This window comes from Caloenas nicobarica, chromosome 2 (assembly GCF_036013445.1).
Source record: "Caloenas nicobarica isolate bCalNic1 chromosome 2, bCalNic1.hap1, whole genome shotgun sequence".
NCBI classification, from domain to species: domain Eukaryota; kingdom Metazoa; phylum Chordata; class Aves; order Columbiformes; family Columbidae; genus Caloenas; species Caloenas nicobarica.
Window position 1 is genome coordinate 61,106,134 of NC_088246.1, and position 23,932 is coordinate 61,130,065.

The following is a 23,932-nucleotide window of genomic DNA, read 5'->3' on the forward strand; positions in this document are numbered from 1 at the left end:
GGATGTTGCTGTACTGCTGTTTATCCTGACAAATAAATCTTTTTGTTTCCTTCCTCTCATTCTGCATAGCAAGGATCCAGGATGTATACTTGAAATACCATGCAGATAAAAATCACTGTCAGACTTGAGATCAGTCGCTATTTCTATTGGTGACTAGGTTCTGCAGCTACCCATGCAACTAGCTGAAGACAATATGAACTACCAGTTAGATAATTAGATAATAATTACCTTTTTTTTCTTAAATGAGGTGTATTTTTTCTTAATGAAGTAAAATACCAAGTGCCATCTGTGTACAAACATCAGCCTATCATTAACTTACAAATAAAACAAAAAGCAAAAATAAAAATGTTTCTGTGTCACTGGAAAGAAAAAGTCAAAAAAAAGAGTAGGAGGCATGTTTCTAAAAGCCCTGTCCTCTTTTCATCATCTGGGAAGAGAATACAAATCCTATCCCTACAACTTGAGTTTTCTGCCAATCCAAAATAACAGTTCCCACAGTCTAGGACCATTTTGGTGGGGGGCAGTTGGTCTGATAAGGTTATTATGCACTAGTTAGGCAATTGGGGGATTGTTAGGAGTTTTTCTTCTCCATCTGATGTATATTAGTGTGAAGGGGTATTTGTCTTGGTTATAGCAGTTTATAGCTCCCTGTGATAGTGTCACAATTTTGCTCTGAATATGATATGACCTCACGGCAAGTCTTTGCCTAATCGCTTGAAATACCTGTCAGAACTAACTTTTAGCGTGGTCACAGCTTAATTATTATAACATCCTTGATTAATTCTGTGGTGCCACCACTGAACTCTGGAGCTGCCAGCAGTGATTTTAGCTGAAGGGCAAGACTGTTTTAGAAAATTTTAAAGCCCATTACTGACTGCATGAATGTTCTGGCAAAGCCTTTCTGTTAAAATGGGTCTAAATTATATTATGGGAAAGACTTAAGTGTATCTGTTGTTTTTTGTTTTGTTTTGTTTTGTTTTGTTTTTCAGTAACAGGTGCTCCATGAAGCTGCATCTGTCCCCAAACCCCCGTTGCTTGTTTCTGCCCTCTACTCATTGTCCTCTCTTTAAGCCAATCCAACTATTTGTGTGACATGCGATAAACTGTATTCAGAAACAGACTTTGAAATGACATTCAGTCCTTTTTCCTGCTGCTATTCAAACAATATGGGTTTGATAGTCTGTTATTCTCCTGTCTCCACAAATACCTGCTTCCATGCTATTGAAGAAAGCAGCAAGGCACTGATGATCGCAAGTTCAGTAGGAAAGAGGGAGGAGCGGGAGCAGTAGAATCTGTCTTAGCTACCAGAGCAAATGTGTGTGATTTTTTTACCCTCGTCAGTCAAGAACTGCTCAGCTAGTCATCTTCCTAGCTGAAATCTGCAAAACCATTATGGATTTTTCAGAATTTTTACCTTCTTTATCAATAAACTGCTGTTAGCGTCTATCCCTTCCTGCTCTCATCTTAAACAGATTCTGTCTAAATTGTTTTCTTGAAGCTTTTTCGGGGACTTTATTGTTAAAGATTTATAAGTAGTGAATGAGGCCCTCCATTGTCATATCGAGGACATTTTTCTCTAGTAAATTGACACATTCATTTCTGAAGGACATTCAGTTAAACAATTACATACAAACATCCTTTGTCTACCTGCCTTTTAGCCTAGATTGAAACACTAATTCATTCTCATCTCTTATAAAATACCTTCAGAAAGACAGGCAAATGAACATATTCAGAGCAAAAATGAAAATGCTACCGAATGTCCTCAGATTCCTCAGAAGTGGCCAGGACATCAGCTTTTAGGGCTAGTTTTAAGTTTGCAGCAAGTTTCCAGCACAAGTATTCATTGCCCAGGAAGTCTATTTCTAGAAGAGCTGAACTGGAAATTCACTTCATAGAATACATGGAATACATTTTTCTCAGAAAAAAATGAGAAATAGGAATGTGATTCCCAAAATATAGCAAGGAAATGAATCCTTTCCCTATTCCCTTAATCTTTGTATAAAGAGAGAAGCAATGAAAAACAGCAGTAGAGGGCTGTGGGAGGAAAAATGTAGCAGAAGACTTCCTTCCCATAGACAAAAATTAATGAAAGAATCATGGACCGTACTAGATAAATTCTTGCAGGTAGTTGCCGGTGACTTAAATCAATAACATTGCAATGTAATCTAATAACTGCATAATATTTCCTTCCCACCTTGCATTTTTCTTCCCCCATCTAGAAAACATGTATTTTCCTGTTGAAAAAATACTGGCTTGAGTAATAGTCTATGAAGTTAATAATGATCTTTTTTTCTGCTGCTCTACAGGGTTTCCTATACAGATGAATGACTCAGATCACTCACTATTTCAGCATTCATTTCAAGGATGCATGCAGTTTATTCACGTGGATGATCAGCTGGTGGATTTGCACGCAGTGGAGCAAGGCCAGCTGGGAAGCTTTGCCAATGTCACCATTGACATGTGTGCCATTATCGACAGGTAAGTTGTGGAGACATCACTTATACCCTGATACACTGGTACATGTCCTGCATATTCTGAAAATATACAGTGATACAGAAAAGGTGGTTCTGACACTGTCAGTGATCATGTTAAGGCAGTTCTGCCTTTTTAGCAGTGGGAACCATGCTTAGATGATACAGATGATGGCTTTAAGTCATAGATTGTGCAGGGTGCAGTGGAAAGCATAGCTCCAATCTACTCTGTCTCAGGCAGAGGAGGAGGTGAAAATCTCTTGTAAGTCAAAATCAGCCCATGGGTCAATATGGCTGCCTTGAAATAGGGAACTCTCCTGAAAAGTCACACATTTTGTCTGTGTGTTACATGACTGTTATGGAGATCTTTTGCAACTAGAAGTTGTGATTCTTGGCTTCAGTGCCTTCTGGCTTCACTGAATTCGTAAGAGAACTGAAGGTCCACATGTTTGCACAACTATGCATGTACTTAGTTGTTTTGTTTTGTTTTGTTTTTTTCCCAACTGGGAATAGTAATTCAATATGATGGCAAGCTTTTGCTTTGAGCCCTACCTTTTCAACCACTTACCTGTGTTAATTTCTGTTGCTCTTGACTAATAGTTTCTTCTTTGTTGGCAAAAAAGAAAATACTAGGAAAGATGGGGAAAGAGCAAGTAGGCTAACTCCTGCATGCAGGCAGTCTGACCTATGAAAATTGCCTACATATTAAACCCATTGCAAGTCTGCTGGAAAGCTAAAAATGGCTTTTCAGAATTCCGCTTTGAAAGAAACAAAGATTACAGGGTCACAGAACCCTAGAATAATTGAAGTAACAAGCAACCACTGGAATTCATGTGGTCCAAGCCCCACTCAACTCAGGGCCAGCTTCAAAGCTACATCAGGTTGCTCAGGGCTATGTCCAGTCAGGTTTTGAGTATCTCCAAGGATGGAGATTCCACAGGGTGAGTGACTCTGGATATCATCAGCAAAGATCTGCATAGTAAAGAAATGCATGTGCTTTTGATTTCCTACTGTAAGTTAAGAGAATCTCAAAGAGATAAATGTGACTTTGAAAAAAATGAAATATGGCATAGAGCTTTGGTCTGGCAAAATGCCTTCTTTTCGTGAAATGTAGACATCAGCTTGCACTAATCAAGTTGTGGTGGGTCGACTGTGGCCATGGACTTGTGTGGGATATTCCTATGATCAGTTTGGGTCAGCTGTTCCAGCCATGTCCGCTCCTAACCTCTTGCCCATCTCTGTCCTCCTGGCCCTTATAGGGGAGGGTGTGGAGAGAAAACCTTGATGTTGTGCATGCCCTCTTTAGCAGCAGCTAAATCATTGGTGTGTTACCAACACTGTTTTAGCCACAACTGGTAAGCACAGTGCCATAAGGGCTGCTATGAAGAAGGTTAATTTAGTAACCTCATCCCAGTCAGATCCACTATGCCATTTTAGTAATGTCAGTGTTAAGGATCATGCTTTGTGGTGTACCAGTGAGTTGTTCTGGCATGTCAGGCCTTTTCAGATTGCTGCTTCTCATGGACCTGTTCAGGGTTGAAGCCATAATGAAAAGAGGAAGTGAAGAGCTGTTGTCACAGGGATTAAATTTGTTCTATTTCCTCACATAAAACTGAAATTGGAAAAGCCTCCTGTGGTTAGTATTTAGTTTGAATTAGTTGGAATTGCTTAGTTTTATTTTGAATATTTGGTTTTGGAAATGTAAACTGACTTGGAAGAAAGGATGTGAAGATACATCTAATTAAGTCTCTGCTTTTCCCCAAGTGAATAAATCTAAGCTTATGTGATAGTTTGTATTGATCCCACTTATGCCAGTGTCCATTAGAAATAATTCCGTCATCATAGTGAACTTAATCAGAATTAGGCTTTTGCAATGTATTACAATGTAATTACAATTAACCTGCAATATAAGTTAATTAGAATCAGAGCTTTACAATGCATTTTTGAAAAACAGGATGTAAAGCTTCCTCTCAGTCAGGCAGCTTACTTTTGAAGTGAACTTCACATAGAAGTTACTAGTCATAAGGTATTTTTTAATAACATATAATAATATATATTCAAACATTTCATATAATATAATGCCATATGCCATACATTATATTATATTAAACATCTTTTACTATATTAAAATATTATTATGTTTTAGATATTTAGCATGTATTATATGTTAGATTTATATAACATTTGTATTAATAATATATTTTAATATAAATAACAGTGGTTTATATATGTTTATGTATGTATATTTCCTTTATATAAGAAAATATATTATCACTCCGTATCTCTCTTCTGCCAACTTAGACCCTGATATCATCCTCATGGTATCAATTGAAACTATATGTCTTATATTTATGATTGCTAAGCACTGGAAGGTTGTATTGCAAGCAGAATAACAATTTTGTAATCATAGGAAATTAGAACAGTATCCAAAGAATTTTCTTAGGTTTAGTTTTGTTTTTGTTAAGGATTGAGATGTAAACTGGTTTGTTGTTTTCCCATGATCAAGTTTATTTCTTTGTAGTTTGCACTTTGAAACAAACCCTTTCACTAAGTAATAATGCCAAGATTAAGATCTGACTGGATTTTCATAGCTGTCTTATTAGCACCTATTAACATCTGCAAATGAGAGTTTACAAGCACTTCTGTTACAATATGCCACTGTATAGAACATTTTTATGTGGCTTTCTTTTAAAGGGTCCAGGCATCATATGTGCTGTGTATTAGCTTAATTTCATTTCCTTTGAAATGGGAATGTGCTTGTGGCTGTGATACTGGGATTCCTCCTGCTTTTTTTAACTTGTTTGGCTCTGAATCATAAAGGCTTTGGTCATCATCAGCATGGAAATGCTTTCCTAGCCACACTTAAGTGAAGATCCCCACTGGGCAAAAAGATCAGCTGTCACATTGAATCATTCTTACTGCAGACTTCAGCCATTTGGTTGGGGGAAAAAAACTGTAGCTGTAAACAGCAGCATTTTTCATAGTTAGCCAGAGCAGATAGCAAGGAGGGGACAGTTTTCTCTATAAGAACATGACAAAAGGTACTGAGGCTGGCAAGTTCTCATGCTGCACCCACATGGAGGTAAGTGCTTCCAAAGTCCCAGGTTCTGCCAAGTGAAACACCTGCCCTGTGTGGAAAGGATTTCTGCATTTTAGTTCCAGAATTTTTTAAAGATGTTAGAATAGTCATGTTAGAGTATTACACTTGTATTTGGGAGATAGTATCTTTTTATTTTTAGTCTTCCCCTCCTCACATGAGCATTTTGCTATTGCAAAGACTACAACCTGAAATCTTATTAAAAGGGAACACCAAAACCAAGGAATATTCTCTTTTTACCAGTGGCCAAACAGTATAAATGCCTATAAGTTTAGGCAGGTACATATATAGTAATTACAAGCAGTTAACATGCTACTGAGAAAAAATAGTCATCCCTGTTTCTGTATCTTAGTTAACCTTAATGGTATTAGCAATGAAAGTTGCATTGCTGTCACAGGGATCAACATGCTTTGCTGCTTGTGACAGCACAGGTCCCTGTACACCTCCTTTACTTATCATTAGCAAACTAACTTGTTACAGTCCAGACGGTACAGTTGTACTTTAGGATTTTAGCACGGGACATTGAACAGGATTTATTACTCACAACTAATTTATTCCATCAGTCTCAGAGAATTCTAAAGCTTGCCTGACTTTGTTGTGGATAGAATTAAAGATTTTAATCACAAAATCACAATGATTTCAAAGTATAGTGCCCAATCTGTCGTTGTAGATTATACAGAACATACGCCAATTTTAACGACAATCTCTGTGTACTATAATAGGTGAAATGAGAGAAATGGGGAAAAATGCAGTACCAAGAGTTTTCATGCAGCTGCTTCTAGTGTTTTATGAATGTGTAAACTGTGTGATTCCCTCTGTAACACAGTGAGATGAGTTAGATGCCAATTTTCTATAAAATTTCACATTGAAGTATTAATGTAAGTAATCAGATATGTGCAACAGAACATTTCTGGGTGATTATTGCTCACCTGCTGTGGTGATGCACTGTGTATGACAGAGTGCCAGCATTCAGCTTTAATCCAATAGAGCCACGTTCTCTAGAATACGTGATTGCCAATCAAAATTTGAAATAATTAATTTAAATAACAAAACATAGCAAGCGTACTGGTGCATGAAAGTGTCCACGCTGTCACGGACAGCAAGATAGAATGTGTTTGGAATTAAAGATAATAATTGCAAATAGTCTTAAAATTCTTCACTTCTGGCTCCTTACACAGACTTTAGGCTTCTGACCTTGCTCTCTGCCAGTTCAGTGGTGAGGCAGACAGCGAGGAGTAAGGCAGACAGCGAGGAGTAAGACAGACATCATCCTGTGGTTCTCTGCATAAGAAGCAGATGATATACCAATGTCCGGATTGGAAGCAAATCATGCTTTAAAGTTGAGTTGTTCCCAGTACAAGTTCACAAAAAGGATGTAAAATAGCTTCTTCAAATACATGGCAGATAAAACTAACACCAGAGGCAATGTAGGCCCACTGATGAATGGGATGGGTGCCCTGGTGACAGAAGATACAGAGAAGGCAGAATTACTGAATGCCTTCTTTGTCTCTGTCTACTCTGCCGGAGGCTGTCCTGAGGAGCCCCGTACCCCTGAGGCTCCAGAGGAAGGCAGAGCAATGGAGGAGTTTGTCTTAATTGATGAGGACTGGGTTAGGGACCAGTTAAGCAATCTGGACATCCATAAATCCATGGGTCCAGATGGGATGCACCCGAGGGTGCTGAGGGAGCTGGCTGAAGTCATTGCTGGACCACTCTCCATCAGCTTTGCCAAGTCTTGGGAAACGGGGGAGGTGCCTGAGGACTGGAGGAAAGCAAATGTCACTCCGGTCTTCAAAAAGGGCAAGAAGGAGGACCCGGGCAACTATAGACCGGTCAGCCTCACCTCCATCCCTGGGAAAGTGATGGAACACCTTATCCTTGGTGCCATCTGAAGACATATCAAGGATAAGAGGGTCATCAGGGACAGTCAACATGGCCTCACCAAGGGGAAGTCGTGTTTGACCAACCTCATAGCCTTTTATGAAGACGTAACAAGGTGGATTGATGATGGCAGAGCGGTGGATGTGGTCTTCCTTGACTTCAGCAAAGCATTTGACACCGTCTCCCACAGCATCCTCACGGCTAAACTGAGGAAGTGTGGACTGGATGATCGGGTAGTGAGGTGGACTGCAAACTGGCTGAAGGAGAGAAGCCAGAGAGTCGTGGTCAATGGGGCGGAGTCTGGTTGGAGGCCTGTATCTAGTGAAGTGCCTCAAGGGTCAGTTCTGAGACCAATACTATTCAATATATTCATCAATGACTTGGATGAGGGAATTGAGTGTACTATCAGCAAGTTTGCTGATGACACCAAGCTGGGAGGAGTGGCTGACACGCCAGAAGGCTGTGCTGCCATCCAGCGAGATCTGGACAGGCTGGAGAGTTGGGCGGGGAAAAATTTAATGAAATATAACAAGGGGAAATGTAGAGTCTTGCATCTGGGCAGGAACAACCCCAGGTTCCAGTATAGGTTGGGGAATGACCTATTAGAGAGCAGTGTAGGGGAAAGGGACCTGGGGTTCCTGGTGGACAGCAGGATGACCATGAGCCAGCACTGTGCCCTTGTGGCCAAGAAGGCCAATGGCATCCTGGGGTGTATTAGAAGGGGGGTGGTTAGCAGGTCGAGAGAGATTCTCCTTCCCCTCTACTCTGCCCTGGTGAGACCTCATCTGGAATATTGTGTCCAGTTCTGGGCCCCTCAGTTCAAGAAGGATAGGGAACTGCTGGAGAGAGTCCAGCGCAGGGCCACAAAGATGATTAAGGGAGTGGAGCATCTCCCTTATGAGGAAAGGCTGAGGGAGCTGGGGCTCTTTAGCTTGGAGAAGAGGAGACTGAGGGGTGACCTCATCAATGTTTATAAATATATAAAGGGTGGGTGTCACAAGGATGGAGCCAGGCTCTTCTCGGTGACGACCAACAGTAAGACAAGGGGTAATGGGTTCAAGCTGGAACACAAGAGGTTCCACTTAAATTTGAGAAGAAACTTCTTCTCAGTGAGGGTGACAGAACACTGGAACAGGCTGCTCAGGGAGGTTGTGGATTCTCCTTCTCTAGAGACATCCAAACCCACCTGGATGCCTTCCTGTGTAACCTCATCTGGATGTTCCTGCCCTGGCAGGGGAATTGGACTAGATGATCTTTCGAGGTCCCTTCCAATCCCTAACCTTCTGTGATTCTGTGATAGGAATGGAGAAGAGCTGAAACCATACTGTGACTTCAGCCTGCAGACGTTCCTGGCTGTGCGGCTGGAAGCCACTTCCTACATGTACGATTCTCCCTTCCATCTCTTCTGCCTCTCCTCCCACTCCCCTCCCCTCCCAAGTGCGTTTACTTCATGAGCCATTTCAGTCCAAAAAGGTGACTTTGTAGACACAGGTTATAGCTCAGATGACGGTGACAGTGCTTTTAATACTGTGGCACCTGTGCCTTATGTACCACGGTGTGACAAGTACCATATTAGTTAACACAGATTAATAGACAGCTGGAAGGTTACAGACTCTACAGAGCTGGCCACAAAATAAGAATTGTTTAATTACTTTTCTCTTCATAGTATATCTTGGTTTTCTGCAACAGATCAAATGAGTTGGGTTTTCCCATGTATTCACAAACTTTCTCCCTTGCATGCAGCTGGAAAATTTTGGATAACTTGCAAAACCTAACAAAGAGTGAGTCCAATGAGAATTAAAGTATATGTTGTTTTCAAAATAAGATACTGACATAGTGATAGTTGCTGGACTGAAGATGTCTATGCAGCACTTTGGTATCCTCAACAAATTGTCTAGACCTTCCAGCTGTCATTAATTGGAAGGGAGCTTTCCAAGACAGCAACACAGGTGCAGATTTTTTAAATAAGCTTTTGAGCCCACAGGCTAGTCAAGTACTATGAGCTGGTTTCAGCACTTCAAATCAACGTTACTTAGGGATTTTATGTGTTTTGGTGATAATAATAGCATGGACTTTATAATAAACTTTCATCAGAAAAGTGTTTTTCACTTGATTCTTCTGTATCTGAGGTCACCCTACTCCTTTTTGATCTTGCAAAGGCAGCATAGTCTTATGTCAGTTGGAGCTGTGCCACATCCTTCAGTTCTACAGTAATGGAAAATCAAGTTTTTGAAATACAAAAATGCCAATTCTAGGTCATTATAATTCAATTTAAGCTGCACATGGAAATAATATTTGACATTCATTATTATTCCAATAGTAATAATTCTTTGCAAAAAATGATTAAGTAAAGTCTGAAATAGACAAAGAAAAGGAAGGGCACTGTTACTGTTGTTAGTAAGGGGGTCATTTTATGGAATGCTTGTTGCATTACTTGTGTTGGTAAAGCTAGGAAATACCTTGAGGAATTAAAAAAACAACAGTTTTTTTCAGAAGTTTTGGATTCATCACCATTGCAATCTGTCTGAATATAGGTGAGTGGAATATATTGAAGTATTGCTTGCTTAAATGCTAAAACGTCTTTACATAATTTGAAACAGAAGTATGTTCAGGGAACTAACAAGTGAAGTGGATGCAAATGTTCTTCCATGGAAGGGGTGAGAGAAACAAGATATTTACTTTATTTTCTGTAGTTTTCATCAAGGACTATAATCACCTTAGAGTCTGGGTGATGAAGCTTAAAAAACTCCAAAAAGAGAAAATTATGCTGATTAGATTGCGGAAACTTTCACAGAATTTATGCTACTAAAATAATTTTCGAGAGCAAGTGGATTATTTATTCATGATAAATACTTGTTCTTTCTCAAACACAACCAAAGAGAGTAAACATTTAGATATTTAGGTATATTTCTCAAGAATAAAGCAGGATTCTGGACAACCTGAGAGCTAATAGGAGTGGTCTCTGGGCTGTAAGGTTGCTTTCTGCTGTGACCTGAGAGAAGAGTAACAATACAAGGTTTGTTTGCCTTGGCTGACAACACATCAGGGCTGCCCAGCAGCTGTGCCCAGTGCCGAGGCCACCAAGGGCAGGGACAGGTCCCTGGGCCTCCTGAGCACAGACACCAGCTTGGGGACAGCACGAGGGTGGGCAGGGCTCTGCAGGGGGGCCCCTGTGACCCCCATGTCACAGTGCCACCACCCGGCAACACAGCACTCACAATGCTCTGTGGTAGGATAAAAGGGAGCATCGTCCTGTGTCCTGCGAGAGCTGGCCCTGGGGCAGCCTGAAGACATCTGAGAGGAATTGCTTGAGGAGACTTGAGGCAGAATTACTTGGAGCAAGCTGATGGAGAAAGACCTGAGGCTGCACGAGGCTGGTGGAGGTTTCTCTGCTGCAAGGCCAGATCCTGGCAGGGCAACCTTTAAAACCCATCTTTTGGATGGGAATACTGATTCAGCCTTTGGGAAACAGACACTGGCTCCTCACGAGGTGAGAAGCAGCACCCACCCCTGGAGGTTCCTGAGGCTATCAGGCCTTTTCAAATGGAGAACAGTGGCAAGAGCAAGGGAATGCCTGCTTGAAGAGCATTTGAGGAGCACTGCAGAATTTGCTGTCCTCATCCCCTGTTGAGCCAGGGGCAGCAGGCATGAGAAATAGGATTCAAAGATGTTGCCAGAGGACGCCAGTGCTTTGGAGCACCCACTGGTGCCCTGCCAGATGTGGGAAGGATTCTTGCCCCAAGACCGATCAGGCTGGGGACATTTGGCCACTCCTGGAAGCCCATGAGATGGCTCCATGTTGAGGGAGAATAGGGCTTGAGGATCTGTCTCCTGGGTGGTGTGAGCAGCCCATGGGATGAGGAGGCAGGTCTTGCTCACATGCTCAGGGAATAGCTGATCACCAGTGCTGGGGTCAGGAAGGAATTTTCCCCCAGGGCAGATTGTCACTGGTCCTCGGGGCTTTTTTGCCTTCCTCTGCAGCACTGAGCATGACCCCTTGTCAGGGCTCCTCTGGTCCTTTTGGCTCAGTTACTGCCTGCTGCTCGTGCACCACAGAGATGGCCTCTTCTGCCCTGCAGCTACGGAGAGGAAGGCTTTTTTCCCCCATGTTGCACTAGCAAGAGTCCATGGGGGGATTTTGCCTTCCTCTGTAGCATTGAACACGGCCTCTTGTCAGGGCTCCTCTGGGTCCTTTTTGCTCAGTTCCTGCATGCTGCTCTTGCACCTCCAAGGCTCCACTCATGCCCTGGTGCTTTGGGCTCGCTTGCCCAGTGCAGGTTTGTAGCAGGAGTGAGCTCTGCTCTTCCCTGGGCTCCATTTCCCCAGGGGTTCTTGCTTGTGCAAAACAGCCTGTGCTTGGAAGGGCTTCAGGCTTGCTGGACCATCCAGAGCTGTCACAAGTGCAGGGCAGGCACAAGAATGCTTGTCATGCATCACTGGCCAAGAAACACAGGGGAGCAAGTTTTGGAAGTCAAAAAGTGTGCTCGTCATCAATATGTGTCCTACGTTGGAAAATACTCCACAATGCCATGCACCTCTTAGTCTTCCATATTTGTGTCATGAGTACCAATCCTCATTCTTCGCGTTCTCCCTCTTCAGGAAACAGGGACTGCTTGGCCTGTATTCCTGCTGCTACTTTCTGTGTCTCTGTAGCTTTCCTTTGCCGGACTGCGAGGGATGTTTTTTCAAGCTAAACTGAAGAATCCATCACCTTGTTTCTGGCTACACACATATGCATTGTGTACACATGTGCTTGTGAGCATTTGCTCTGAAACAGATTCAGGAAAAGAAAATGAGATCAAATCTGGTAACCTTTCTGATATGTGTCCTTGAAAGTGTTTTCGGAGGTGAAAAACCCCTGGTGTTTCAGGTAAATAATACTCTCATCGGTATTCGGCTCATGGCAAGCGAATAGAATAGAATAGAATATAGAATAGAATAGGATAGAATAGGATAGGATAGGATAGGATAGAATAGAATAGAATAGAATAGAATAGAATAGAATAGAATAGAATAGAATAGAATAGAATAGAATAGAATAGAATGACTAATTCAGTTGGAAGGGACCTACAATTATCACCTAGTCCAACTGCCTGACCACTTCAGGGCTGACCAAAAGTAAAAGCATGGCATTGAGGGCATTGTCCAAATGCCTCTTGAATGCTGGCTCACTTGGGGCATCCACCACCCCTATAGGAAACTTGGTTCAAGGTTTGGCTACCCTCTCCGTTAAGAATTGTATCTTCATGTCAAGGCCAAACCTCCCCTGATGGATGCATCTTTGAGCCATTCCCACATGTCCTGGCACTAGGTACCCGGGAGCAGAGCTCAGCACCTCCCTCTCCACTTCTCCTCCTCAGAAACCTGGAGAGAGCAGTGAGGTGGCCTCTCAGCCTCCTTCTCTCCAAATCAGACAAATTCTGAGTCCTCAGCCATTTCTCACAGGACATGCCTTCCAATCCTTTTTCCAGCTTTGCTGCCCTCCTCTGGACACATCCTTTTTAAATGGCAGGGCCCGATTTGTGGGATTGCATTCCCGTACTATGATCCTCCACAATGTGGGAATGCAATTAGTACAGCTATAGTGAATTATTTCAGGACATGCTCTTTCCGCATGCATTTGCCTTGTAGGGCCCTTGGAAAAGGGGAGGGCATGGTCTGAAGCATAACTCAAAACATAGGTTTTAGCTTCTAAATTTCATGTAGTTTGAAACCCTTGCTACTTACAGATCGTCTTTTTCCTAAAAGCCCTTTTTAAAAGGACAAGGGTCCCTCCTGGCAAGGAAACTTGTCTCAAGCCTCCCTCTGCCTGCTGATCCATCAGATCCACATTTGGACACATGCAAGGGCCTGTCTCATCACACTGAGCTTGCATCAGAATGTTGAGAATGTCTCTTTAACTGTAGAGACACAATCTGGCAGCTCTTTTAACTCATTGCACCAGTTTTGCAAATTACCAAGTGGGTGCTAGAAGATTATTTTTCAGTTTCTATTATTAATTTTAACAAAGACAAACAGTGAAGTTCTTTTGGTTCTGAATAACATCAGCAATTTCAGCAGTATCATCAAGAGCTAACAGTTCTTCCTAGATTTCTCTAGGTAGTTATACACAGAATGAGACTGAATTATCATACCTGGAAGGCGAAGTGCATGATTGTACATTCCCCTTCCATGTTCATCACAGGTAATTTTAATCCCTGAGCTGACACAGGAGAGCATGCAGTTGACTCAGAGATGTTTGAGATTGACTGCTGATCAAATCTACTTACTCTTCTTTATTCCTAAGAACTCCTGCCCGAGTCACACTTCGGTAGTGGCTGGGCAAACTTTATTTTTTAACCCTTTCAGCATCAATTCCAATGACCAACTTCAGCCAGCATGGCTGTGAGTCAATGCATTGCCCAGGCACATGCTGGGAGCTCCACATTACAGATTTTTATGTTCAGTACATGAGAGAGGAGGAGTTACTGTCACAGAAGAACATATTTACCTACATTTACTAATCTGGTAAGATTAGTAGGCCAAGGATTTGAAGAAAAGTTGGTCAGCAGTAGAAAACTTTAAAAATCTTGATTTAAATAAAACATTACAAGCTATTCTTGCAGAACCTCTTCTTTTTTTCTGTCTGCTACCACGTCACTGGTATAGGAACAGTGTTAGAGAATCAACAGCTTAATCAAATGGAGTAATCGATATATAATTTATGAAAGTCATGGCCAAAATCTTTGTGTGGAAATTAATTTCCTGTTTTGTCTTAAACTGATTAGTTTACTCAGGGAACTTGCTTGAACGTACTGCTTGTATTATATTCATGTTTAATTATTATTTTATTTGTATCCTCCTGTGGGGAAGATGCAAGCACTGAGCAAATATCCACAAAGCTCTCTCTTGGACATGAAATTTATACTCTCACAAGACTAGATGGTAAATGTTGACCTGATCCCATAATAGCACTGTTGAAACAGTAACTTCCTGGTTGCTCACCTGAATTTTGAAGACATACTGCTTTGATGACTCTCTCAAGTTGTTCATCACTTTGTGCTTCTCATCAGTTCATAACTGAAAAAGATAATAAGTTATGCAGATTGCTTATTTTTATGATTAAGGTATCCTTCTCGTGAATCATCAGTGGAATTCTTTTTAATTAAGCTATCACTATATGATCATTCTCAATAAGTATTTAAAATGGATTGTCATCTCAGCTTTAAAGTTTACTAAAATTTTAACAAATGAAAAATTATGATGTTATTTCATGAACTGTCCATAGAATCATAGAATGTCCTGAGTTGGAAGGGACCCACGAGGATCATCGAGTCTAACTCCTGTCCCTGCACAGGACAACCCCACAGTTCACACTGTGTGTCTGAGGGCCTTGTCCAGTCTCTTCTCGAACACTGTCAGGCTTGGGGCTGTGACACCTCCCTGGGGAGCCTGTTCCAGTGCTCCAGCACCCTCTGGGGGAAGAACCTTTTCCTAATGTCCAACCCAAACCTCCCCTGGCACATCTTCCTGCCGTTCCCTCGGGGTCTGTCACTGGTCACCTGCCCCTCGTCTTCCACTTGTGAGGAAGCTGTAGACTGTGATGAGATCTCAGTCTTCTCTTCTCTAGTCTGAACAAACCAAGTGACTTTAGCTGCTCCTCATACGGCTTCCTCTCCAAACCTTTCACCAACTTCATAGCCCTGTTCTGGACACTCTCCAGTAGCTTAACATCTTTTTTATCCTGTGTCTCCCAGAACTGCGCACAGGGCTCCAGGCGAGGCCGCACCAGTGCAGAGCAGAGCGGGACAGTCACCTCCCTGCCCGGCTGGCAATGCTGGGCTTGATGCACCCAGGACACGGCTGGGCCTCTTGGCTGCCAGGGCACACTGCTGGCTCATGTTCAACTTGCCATCGACCAAAACTGCCAGATCCCTCTCCATGGAGCTGCTTTCCAGCATCTCATTCGCCAGTCTGTATGTACAGCCAGAGTTGCCGTGTCCCAGGTGCAAAATCCAGCACTTGCCCTTGTTAAACTTCATGTGGTTGGTGATTGCCCAGTTCTCCAGTTTGTCCAGATCCATTTGCAGGGCCTCTCTGCCCTCGAGAGTGTCAACAGCTCCGCCCAGTTTTGTGTCATCAACAACCTTACTAAGCAATCCCTCAAGTCCTGAGTCTAAGTCATTTATCAAGACATTGAAGAGTGCCGGCCCTAAGATGGATCCCTGCGGAACCCACTAGTGACTGTTTGCCAGCCTGACATTACCCAATTTTCTAGAACCCTTTGAGCCCGGCCCATCAGCCAGTTGCTCACCCACTGCATTATGTGATTATCCAGCTGTATGTTGGACATCTTGTTCAGGAAGATACTGTGAGAGACAGTATCAAAGGCTTTACTGAAATCCAAGAAGATCACATTGACAGGATTCCTTTGGTCAACTGAGTGCATAACCTTGTCATAGAACAAAATTAAGTTTGCTAAGCAGGACTTTCCCCTCATGAACCCAGTGTTACTGTCCATGGTACTACTATTGCTTTTAGCCTTCAAATAAGCCTTAGACTTCAAATAAGACTAAAATCGCATCATCCTCCCACTTGCATTTGTGTTTATTAAATATGGATCTCTCAGATACGAGTATTATTCCTCCTACTCTTTGTTTTCCTGTTAAAAGAAAATGGATAATCACAATCCAAACAGACTTTCTTTGTATCTGGTTTTATTTGCTTGTATGCTATAATTAATAGTCATATAATACTTAATAGATATGACATAATGCTATAATAAGTAGTTATGACATATGTTTAAAAATTTTTCAGAGACTGGAAGCAGAACAATTGTAGACATCTCGTTGTGTGCAGTACAACCATTATTATGACCTGTTTTAGGACTGCAGCTCTGAATTTGTAATCAGGTATCAAGCTGTGAGTAAATTCAACCAGTTCATTAGAAGCATATGCATCTAAAACTGGGGCACAGCCAGCCCTGTTGGGTTGTTAAAACCATAGAATAACCATTTCATAATCTGGCAATAGCTTTCTGTAGTACTAATTTTGACCAAATGTCTGTCTTAGTAAATGCTGTGTCCATCTCTTGTTCATGCAGTTAAGCAATAAAATCAACAGAGTATATAGTTTGTCTTGTGTAAAACACTGGTACAAATAAAGACTGGTAGCTGTTTCTGGATGGGTTTTGACTTTTAGCAGAAATTGGCTTGCTGTAGACTTCCTGATGGATTTAGATTCTTTCTTTTTTTCAGGAATCATTATATTTTTTGAAACTGGTATATTGAGCTTTCTCATGCAGAATATTCATACTGGTGATAGTTGTAAGAAATTGAATTATAAGACCAATAGACTAGAAGTAGTCTTGTAATAATTTTAAGTTGTTTTTTAATGCTTGGAAAAAATAATAGTGATAACTATGAAATCACTGGAAATTGATAGTAACAATAATAATGCCTAGATATGTGCTTTAGGCTTAACACTGTCTCTATATCTCTCCAGCTGCCTTTCCTCAAGAAGAAATGCTTATGTTGTTGTTCCTGAATTTCTGCTGGTAGTGAGTCTTTGCTAGTGATTAGACTTGTTCAAAAAATGACTGTCTATCCATTGACAAAGGTATTATTCCATGTTCAATCATGTATTTCTCCAAGATACTGATTTCTCAGATCTTTTCAGAATATTAGAGATCTGCCTAGTAATAAAACAAATGGGATCAAATTTATTTCTTCCACTAGCACATTGAACGAAACAGATTCACCTTACCTGTTTTATGCTTTTCTGTAGCCAGAAACATTAAGATTTCTGAGGATCCTGGTGTTTCTGTTTTGTTTATCATGACATCTTCCTTTAAGGGAAATGCAGCTAGAGAAAGACTAAGACCTAGATTCTTTACAGAATTTACATCTGATGATGCCCACTAACCTTTGTGAGAATTGGATGCACAGTCACAAGGCAGGTACTTGAATTCTGTGTAACATAAATAGGTAGACATAAGCATCGAAGACTGGGACTAATCACAGCCAAAATACCAAGCAGTGTATTGAGAAGATTGCAGGTGAAATTTATGGCCTAGAAATATACCAAAGGAGAACATACATGTGTGTAGTAATGAGAGGAGAAATGAATACACAGTCCCTGCTTCCAACAGTGCTTATGTATTTTATCCCACAACTGAATGCATAAATAACACTGTACTTAGGCACATTACATAATTAGTTAGTAGACCCAGCAGTGTTTGGCAGCAGTCTAAGTGAAGAGAGGCCCAGTTTTCCCATTGCTTCTGATTTAAATTTTAGGTGGTGAAGCAGCCAGATGGTGTTTTTCTGTATAACTTACACTGTCGGCACATAATTGGTTTTGAGGTCACATGGTGGTTGATCAAGATGACACATAAACTTTGAGATTGAACACGGATTTGAACTCTGCTACTCCAGTTCCAGATCAAACTTGTTTTCCAGTAAAGTCAGCTGTCCTTTCTACATTATGTTAAATAGATTTAAAGCTATTGCACAGGAAGTTTATGGTTATAATTATGCACTTTAATATTTGTGAGTCTGCAGATTTCTGTTGTACATCAAATTAAAGGCAGGTAGCAATTCTTGATGAAAAATTGAGTTAAAACCTAACCAGATTTTTTCTGAGAAGTTGGAAAGAATAAAACTCCTTGGAGGAATGTGTGTCAGATGCTACTTGCTTAATCCTTGATGCCTTCCTGGAAGGATAGTTTAAATGAACTAACTAATACAATCCTGTAGGTTTCAGTAAACAGGTCTTCATTCACTCCCTGTAAATGTCACCAATAGATTAGATTATATTAATTGTTTTTAAAGAAGAAGGTGTAGAAAAGAAATTAATATTGAATAGATATCTAGATTAAGAGAGATATGAATAGGTTTGGATTTCACCAGAAGGAAAATACTTGATCTGTGCAGTAAATGTGTTCTGTTTTTTCTGATATAATATTTACTTAATCTAAGTAAACATAAGGAGAGGTCTTACCTGAGTGATCCCAAAAGTAATTAAATTATTTTTACAAGACCTATCAATTCAGAGGAATGCTTAGTGGAACAATCCCTCATTTATACCTGTAGAATAAATGTATTTGATGTTTGCTGTTTCTAAGACTTTTTTAGGCTGTGAAGTCTATCTGTCACAAAAAAAGCCATAACTATAACTTTGTTTTTCCCCAGAAACAGAGTTTTTATATCATACTTGTTTGCAACAGACTTTTTGCTAGCACTTATTTCTTGCCATTTCTGTTACATAAAAGTCATAATTTTGATGAAGAACATTAAGTTCTGTGGAAGCTACTTATAAAAAAATCACAATAATGAAAAAAAATGGTGAAAACATGCTTATTAGGATTATGGTTTGTGCTGTTGAATTAGATGTCTAAAATGAAGCCGGTTAGGAAAACATTTAGAAGAGATGGCAAAATGGCCCATTATATTATCATGACAGACCAAGAAATTCAAACATTTAAACAATTTTATTGTAAATAAAACTATATTACTGTACATACTGAGGGCTCTGAACAAGAGACTTCTGTATTAGAAGATTCTCAGTGAAACCAAAACCAGTGTGATTATTTAGCACCGCTGAAATTCCCCGCATATGTCTTTATTTGTTTAAATGAGTGTCCAAGTGTGATCTTCACCCATACCTGTGGTAAGAACCAGTTTGGTGATCAGTTTTCAGACTGGCAGCAGGGAAAGCAGTATAGCATGTAAGGCTCCTCAGCTCCTCCTTTCCCTTTCAGTTGATCATGGTGGGAGCAACAGGTACCAGTTCTGTCTCAGAGTATTTACACATACAGACAGAAATGTCTGCCTGCTTAGGCTCTACTAATTGCCAGTGTGGTTGTCCTTTTTTAGTTGCCAAATAATTGGTCCTCTCAGGAAAATGTAGAAGCTCTACAGAAAAATCTTACAGACCAGGTTCTGCCCACAGGCTGGAAGCTGGACTGTGCTGAATGTAGGGTACCCTACACTAACTGCACACCCAATTTTGCCAAATTTGTCTGAAATCAGGATATCTATTAAAAAACCCCCTGTATCAGTGTGAACTAGCCAAAGTAGAAGGAAAGCCAAGGAAACCTATGCATAATAGATGGTTTGTTGTTAGGTTTAGGGTGATGGAAATAGACTATCGTACCGACTGCCTACTTTCCGATTCCTAGGAAAAGCATACATATGATGCCTATACATTTTACATTGGCAGCAATTTTGGTGTTTCTTTCAGCAGAAGAATCAGTCGATTACTGTTTTAGAAACGATGCTGGTGAATAAGAAAGTCAGTGTTCCAGTGCCAATTAAATACAACATTTTTATGCTTGGGTGGCCAAAAAGAAGAGATTTCAAACTCATAGTATGTCAGTGCCTAGACATGAAAAACACTGTGTGTTTGTAATTGTGCCTAGGATTTGAAAGCCTTTATAACAGCTTGCAAGGGTCCTTACATCAAGAATTTAAACTGAACTGACGTGATATAACAAAAGGAGACATTTTCTCTTAAGTATTACAGACTTCAGACCTGTAGAGACATTTTTTGTGTGCCCTGAAAAAAAATACATTTCTTATTTCTTGAAAAGATAATTGTTGCTTGTACATTTGTTGCATTTATCTGTTGCCATGCATTCACCCAAGAGCATCTCTATTTTTCTGTCATTAAGATACGTTTCATTGTTAAGACAGACTTGTTAGAGGACAGCAGTTATTTGACTTCAGCTTTTTATTTTGGCACCTAATAGTTGTTCTATCAATCAGAATTGATTAAATCTAGGGGAAAGAATGTAACAGTTTTCATTGGTTCTCCTTATCATTTTTCACGTCACAGCTTTGCAATTGTTATGATTAATCTGTATGGCACTGTATGGATTTGATATAATCAATGTTAGGAGCTGTTGTAGATCATTGTTCAAAGTTTGATTCAAACAAGTTGGTAGAAGGATTTATTTGGTTGATTTATATCAGTCCATCCTTATTCTCTTACAGATTTACATAGCAGTCATTTCTAAGGCAACATCCTGAAATGTTATTCAGAAATATTGACTCAACTGTGACTGATAGATTAATTACTGCTTACTATACTGTGATTGCAGGGGAAATTTTTTTTGAGCAGAACTGGTACATTATATGAAATATATTTTTGTTTTCAAACTTTGAATCATTAAATAGCTTCCATTGCATGATATGGAAAGTTATCATCTAAACAGAAGATTTACTTCCATGTTGAAATACCGTGCAAAATGTTATTTTCTTTGTTCGTTTTCAGATAGTTAATGAACGGGCAAACAAAAGAAATTAGTCCTAAATGAAGAGATCAACTATTATGTGATATGAGTCAAATAACATGAAACATGGTAAATAATTTTAAGGAAAGACCATCAAAGCTATCTAACACAGTGCTAGATAGCACTGTAAATTCTCATTTCACTCAGCCTCACAGTTTCTAAAGGCTTCTAATTTTTCACTTAAAATGTTTACTTCCTGTGTGGGGATGTTACTGACCCATACTCCTGGATTTCTATTAAGTGCTGAATACCTTTCAGATCAAATTCCTAAAGCTTATGAATTTGAAAAGTTGTCTAGACATTTTACAGCTGATGGTTCTAGTCAATTTGTATACATGCGCAGTACAGTGTTCTATAGACCCTATCTATTAACTTCCTCTTCTGCAAATCAAAGCTGGAAATTCAATGTCACTTTTAGCAAAGGTAGCTATTATTTTCACCTGTCTTTTCACTTTTCTACTGAAGGAAGGATGCTAAGCTACAGAGAATTCTGGGGGAAAGAAGAAAACAAACTCCTAAAATGTTTCTTTCCCCTTCAACATGAAAGGTGATATCTATTCTTTTTCTCTTTTATATCTGGAGTGATTGATCTACCTTTTCAATATCACAATTTCTGCAGTTTTTACAGTACTATACACCTTAGTTCTGCCTGACTGCAGTTGCTCACTAAACTTCAGCAACAGACTAAGTGCTATTACACAAGCTGACATTCTCAAAATCAATAACTCAACAAACAAAATTACTTCTCGCTCAGACTCAGGTCTAACACTGTTCATTGTAGAATTTACTGATGTTTCTTTCTCCTTCACCCTTTCTGAAGGTCTAGTTACCTTTTAAAATTATATTTTATACTAATACTATGATGAGATTTGTATTGAATTTATTCACCTGAAGTATTGTTCAAGGGACCAGCAGGTATAATTTTTGACCTTTGATTTATATCTGATTGTTGCATTCAGGACCTCTGAGAACAGTAACATGTCTTTACACATACTCGCTTTCTTCTGGAGGCTTCTTGTTTTCACTCAAGATCAATCATAGTATCAAAAGCTAACTACTCCAATGTTTGGTCAAATAACCCCCTCTGACACATTTGTTTTGTGCATTTAGTATTGACAGCATTTATTTGAACTTGCCATCCTAATTTTTCATACTTAGTATTACATTGGTGGTTGTCAGCATGTTCCAAGTGATTAATGCTTCACTGGCCATATGACAATTATTCAGTAAATGGCAGAAAATAAATTATGATCTTTTCTTTTTGACTGTGAATCACCTTCCTGCATCTGCTTACATAGTAGCAACCTCGTGTATCTTATTTATGCTGTCTTACTTTAGCTGTTCTCAAAGCCTTTATTTTATTTTAATGTTGTTACCTCCCAGAAATGCCTTTATATCTGTCTTATTGACCCTATCCTCTTTTCAAATTTTACAGAATATATTCTTCTCTGTTTCTCATGACTCAGTGTTTTTCTCTCTCTGCTATTGTCTGTTATTTGACTGTGTAACTATTATTAATCTCAGTGGTACATTTTATAATGCAGTTTGTATGAAATGTGCGCTGCAAAGTATAGTTGCATTGTATCATCTCATAAAAGCACACAGTAGTTGTCTTCGAACAGTATAATTATGTTTTGAAAGAAATAAAGATCCTGATATTATATAAGTTTATAATGCTACTGTTTGATGTTAGAACTACATTTGAACACAAATAATTTTGTCCTTGAAAAATATACTTTCTCCTTTCTAACACTACCAGTCACCTTCATGTATTATTTAGACCTAACAGATATGTACCTATGGGCTCATTTATTTTATTCTACCAAAGTACAAAGCAGTAAAGGAAAACAGAGATACTAATCACTGTAGCGTGAGGTACTTTTAAAAAAGTCTGTGTCTCTGTTGAAATAAGTAATTTATTATCCTAAAAGATGAAAGGAAAAGAAAGAAAAGGAGAGTTAGTAGTGAAAGAGTTGAGGAATGTGTGGAACTTTAAAAAGTGAATTGTTTGCAGGCATAAAAAGCAGAATTGGAACCAGTAAGTGATGCTCCCCAAATGATTTGAGAGGCTTAAACAGTGCTTTATCTTGTCTAGGCAGTACTGCCGCTTGTACTGTGGAGTTTACTGATTTTGCTATAGAAAGTGACAGTGGATTGTAGCTATAGAAATCTCAGGTCAGGACGAACAGTAAATTACCTTTGAAAATAGGAAACTAGATTTTTAGACTGGACAGACATATAAGCCATATAGCTGTTTAAATGGTTTAAGCACAAGCTAAATCCTTGGGTCAGAGGGTAGAGGGTTGTACATGGCAAAGAAAAAGGGCTTTCTGCATCAGTAAGTCATATATGCTCAATAACTATGTTTCTTTAAGTGAGGGGAAAAAAAAATCCAAATCATGGTCCTGGTGTGGAGACCTGGTCCAGTTTCGGGCTCGGGAAGGTTCAAAAAGATCCCAAGGATGAGATTAAGACACAAACGAGGTCAGATGCCACTAAACAATCCTATTTTATTTTTATGCCTAAAGCTAGAGCGACAGAGGAAAGGGGGGAGAAATTAGGAGGAAAGTTAAGCAAGTATGTGAGAAGATAAGCAAGACATAAGCAAGATATAGTCACCACCAGGGATCCAAATGCCATCCTGTCTCAGGCAACTTTCAGGTTTCAGGCCCCGGTAGCGTTGGCAGTTTGCAGGTCTCAGGTCGTGCTGCTATCAGAGTCCAGGTGCCGGTATCAGAGTCCAGGTCCCGGTAGGTGCTGGGAGTGCTCAGGTCTCAGGTCCGCCGGCCCCAGGTGAGAGGTTTTGGTCCTGGTGGTCGGTGGCCACACTTGCAAGTCGTAACCTGTGCATTTTATGGCAGTTGGTGGGCGACGTTGCCTGAGCACACTGCAGGCCTAGTAGCAGATGTTGGTGACTGATATCGCTGGAGCTTCACTTGAGCTTACACAAGCTTCAAGCATTCTTTGAGTTTTAGCAATTCACAGTGATCGTGCATTTTGCACTTTAATTCACTGTATTTAGGCCTTTACAGCAGGCCCAATTAAGCAAGCAGTGTGAGCAAGCATTTTTCGGTAACAAGCAGGCCTTAAGAATGTTACTTCAGCAAGCAAGCTTTGAGACAAATCCTTAAGCATATTATTTTCACAATATCTCAGCCTTCCACACTTATGCCGTTTGTTAAGGACCATTGTCTCTCACACACACCCAAA

The 23,932-nt window shown here is 40.1% G+C and overlaps 1 protein-coding gene across 1 annotated transcript in view; it reads left to right on the forward strand.

The window, feature by feature from the left end:
* Positions 1 to 23,932, forward strand: part of CNTNAP2 (contactin associated protein 2) — a 1,184,740-nt gene that overhangs the window by 712,970 nt on the left and 447,838 nt on the right. Inside the window, exon 10 of the mRNA XM_065627584.1 lies at positions 2,307 to 2,478. Within this exon, the coding sequence (XP_065483656.1) occupies positions 2,307 to 2,478 (172 nt within the window). The remainder of the gene's footprint in view (positions 1 to 2,306; positions 2,479 to 23,932) is intronic.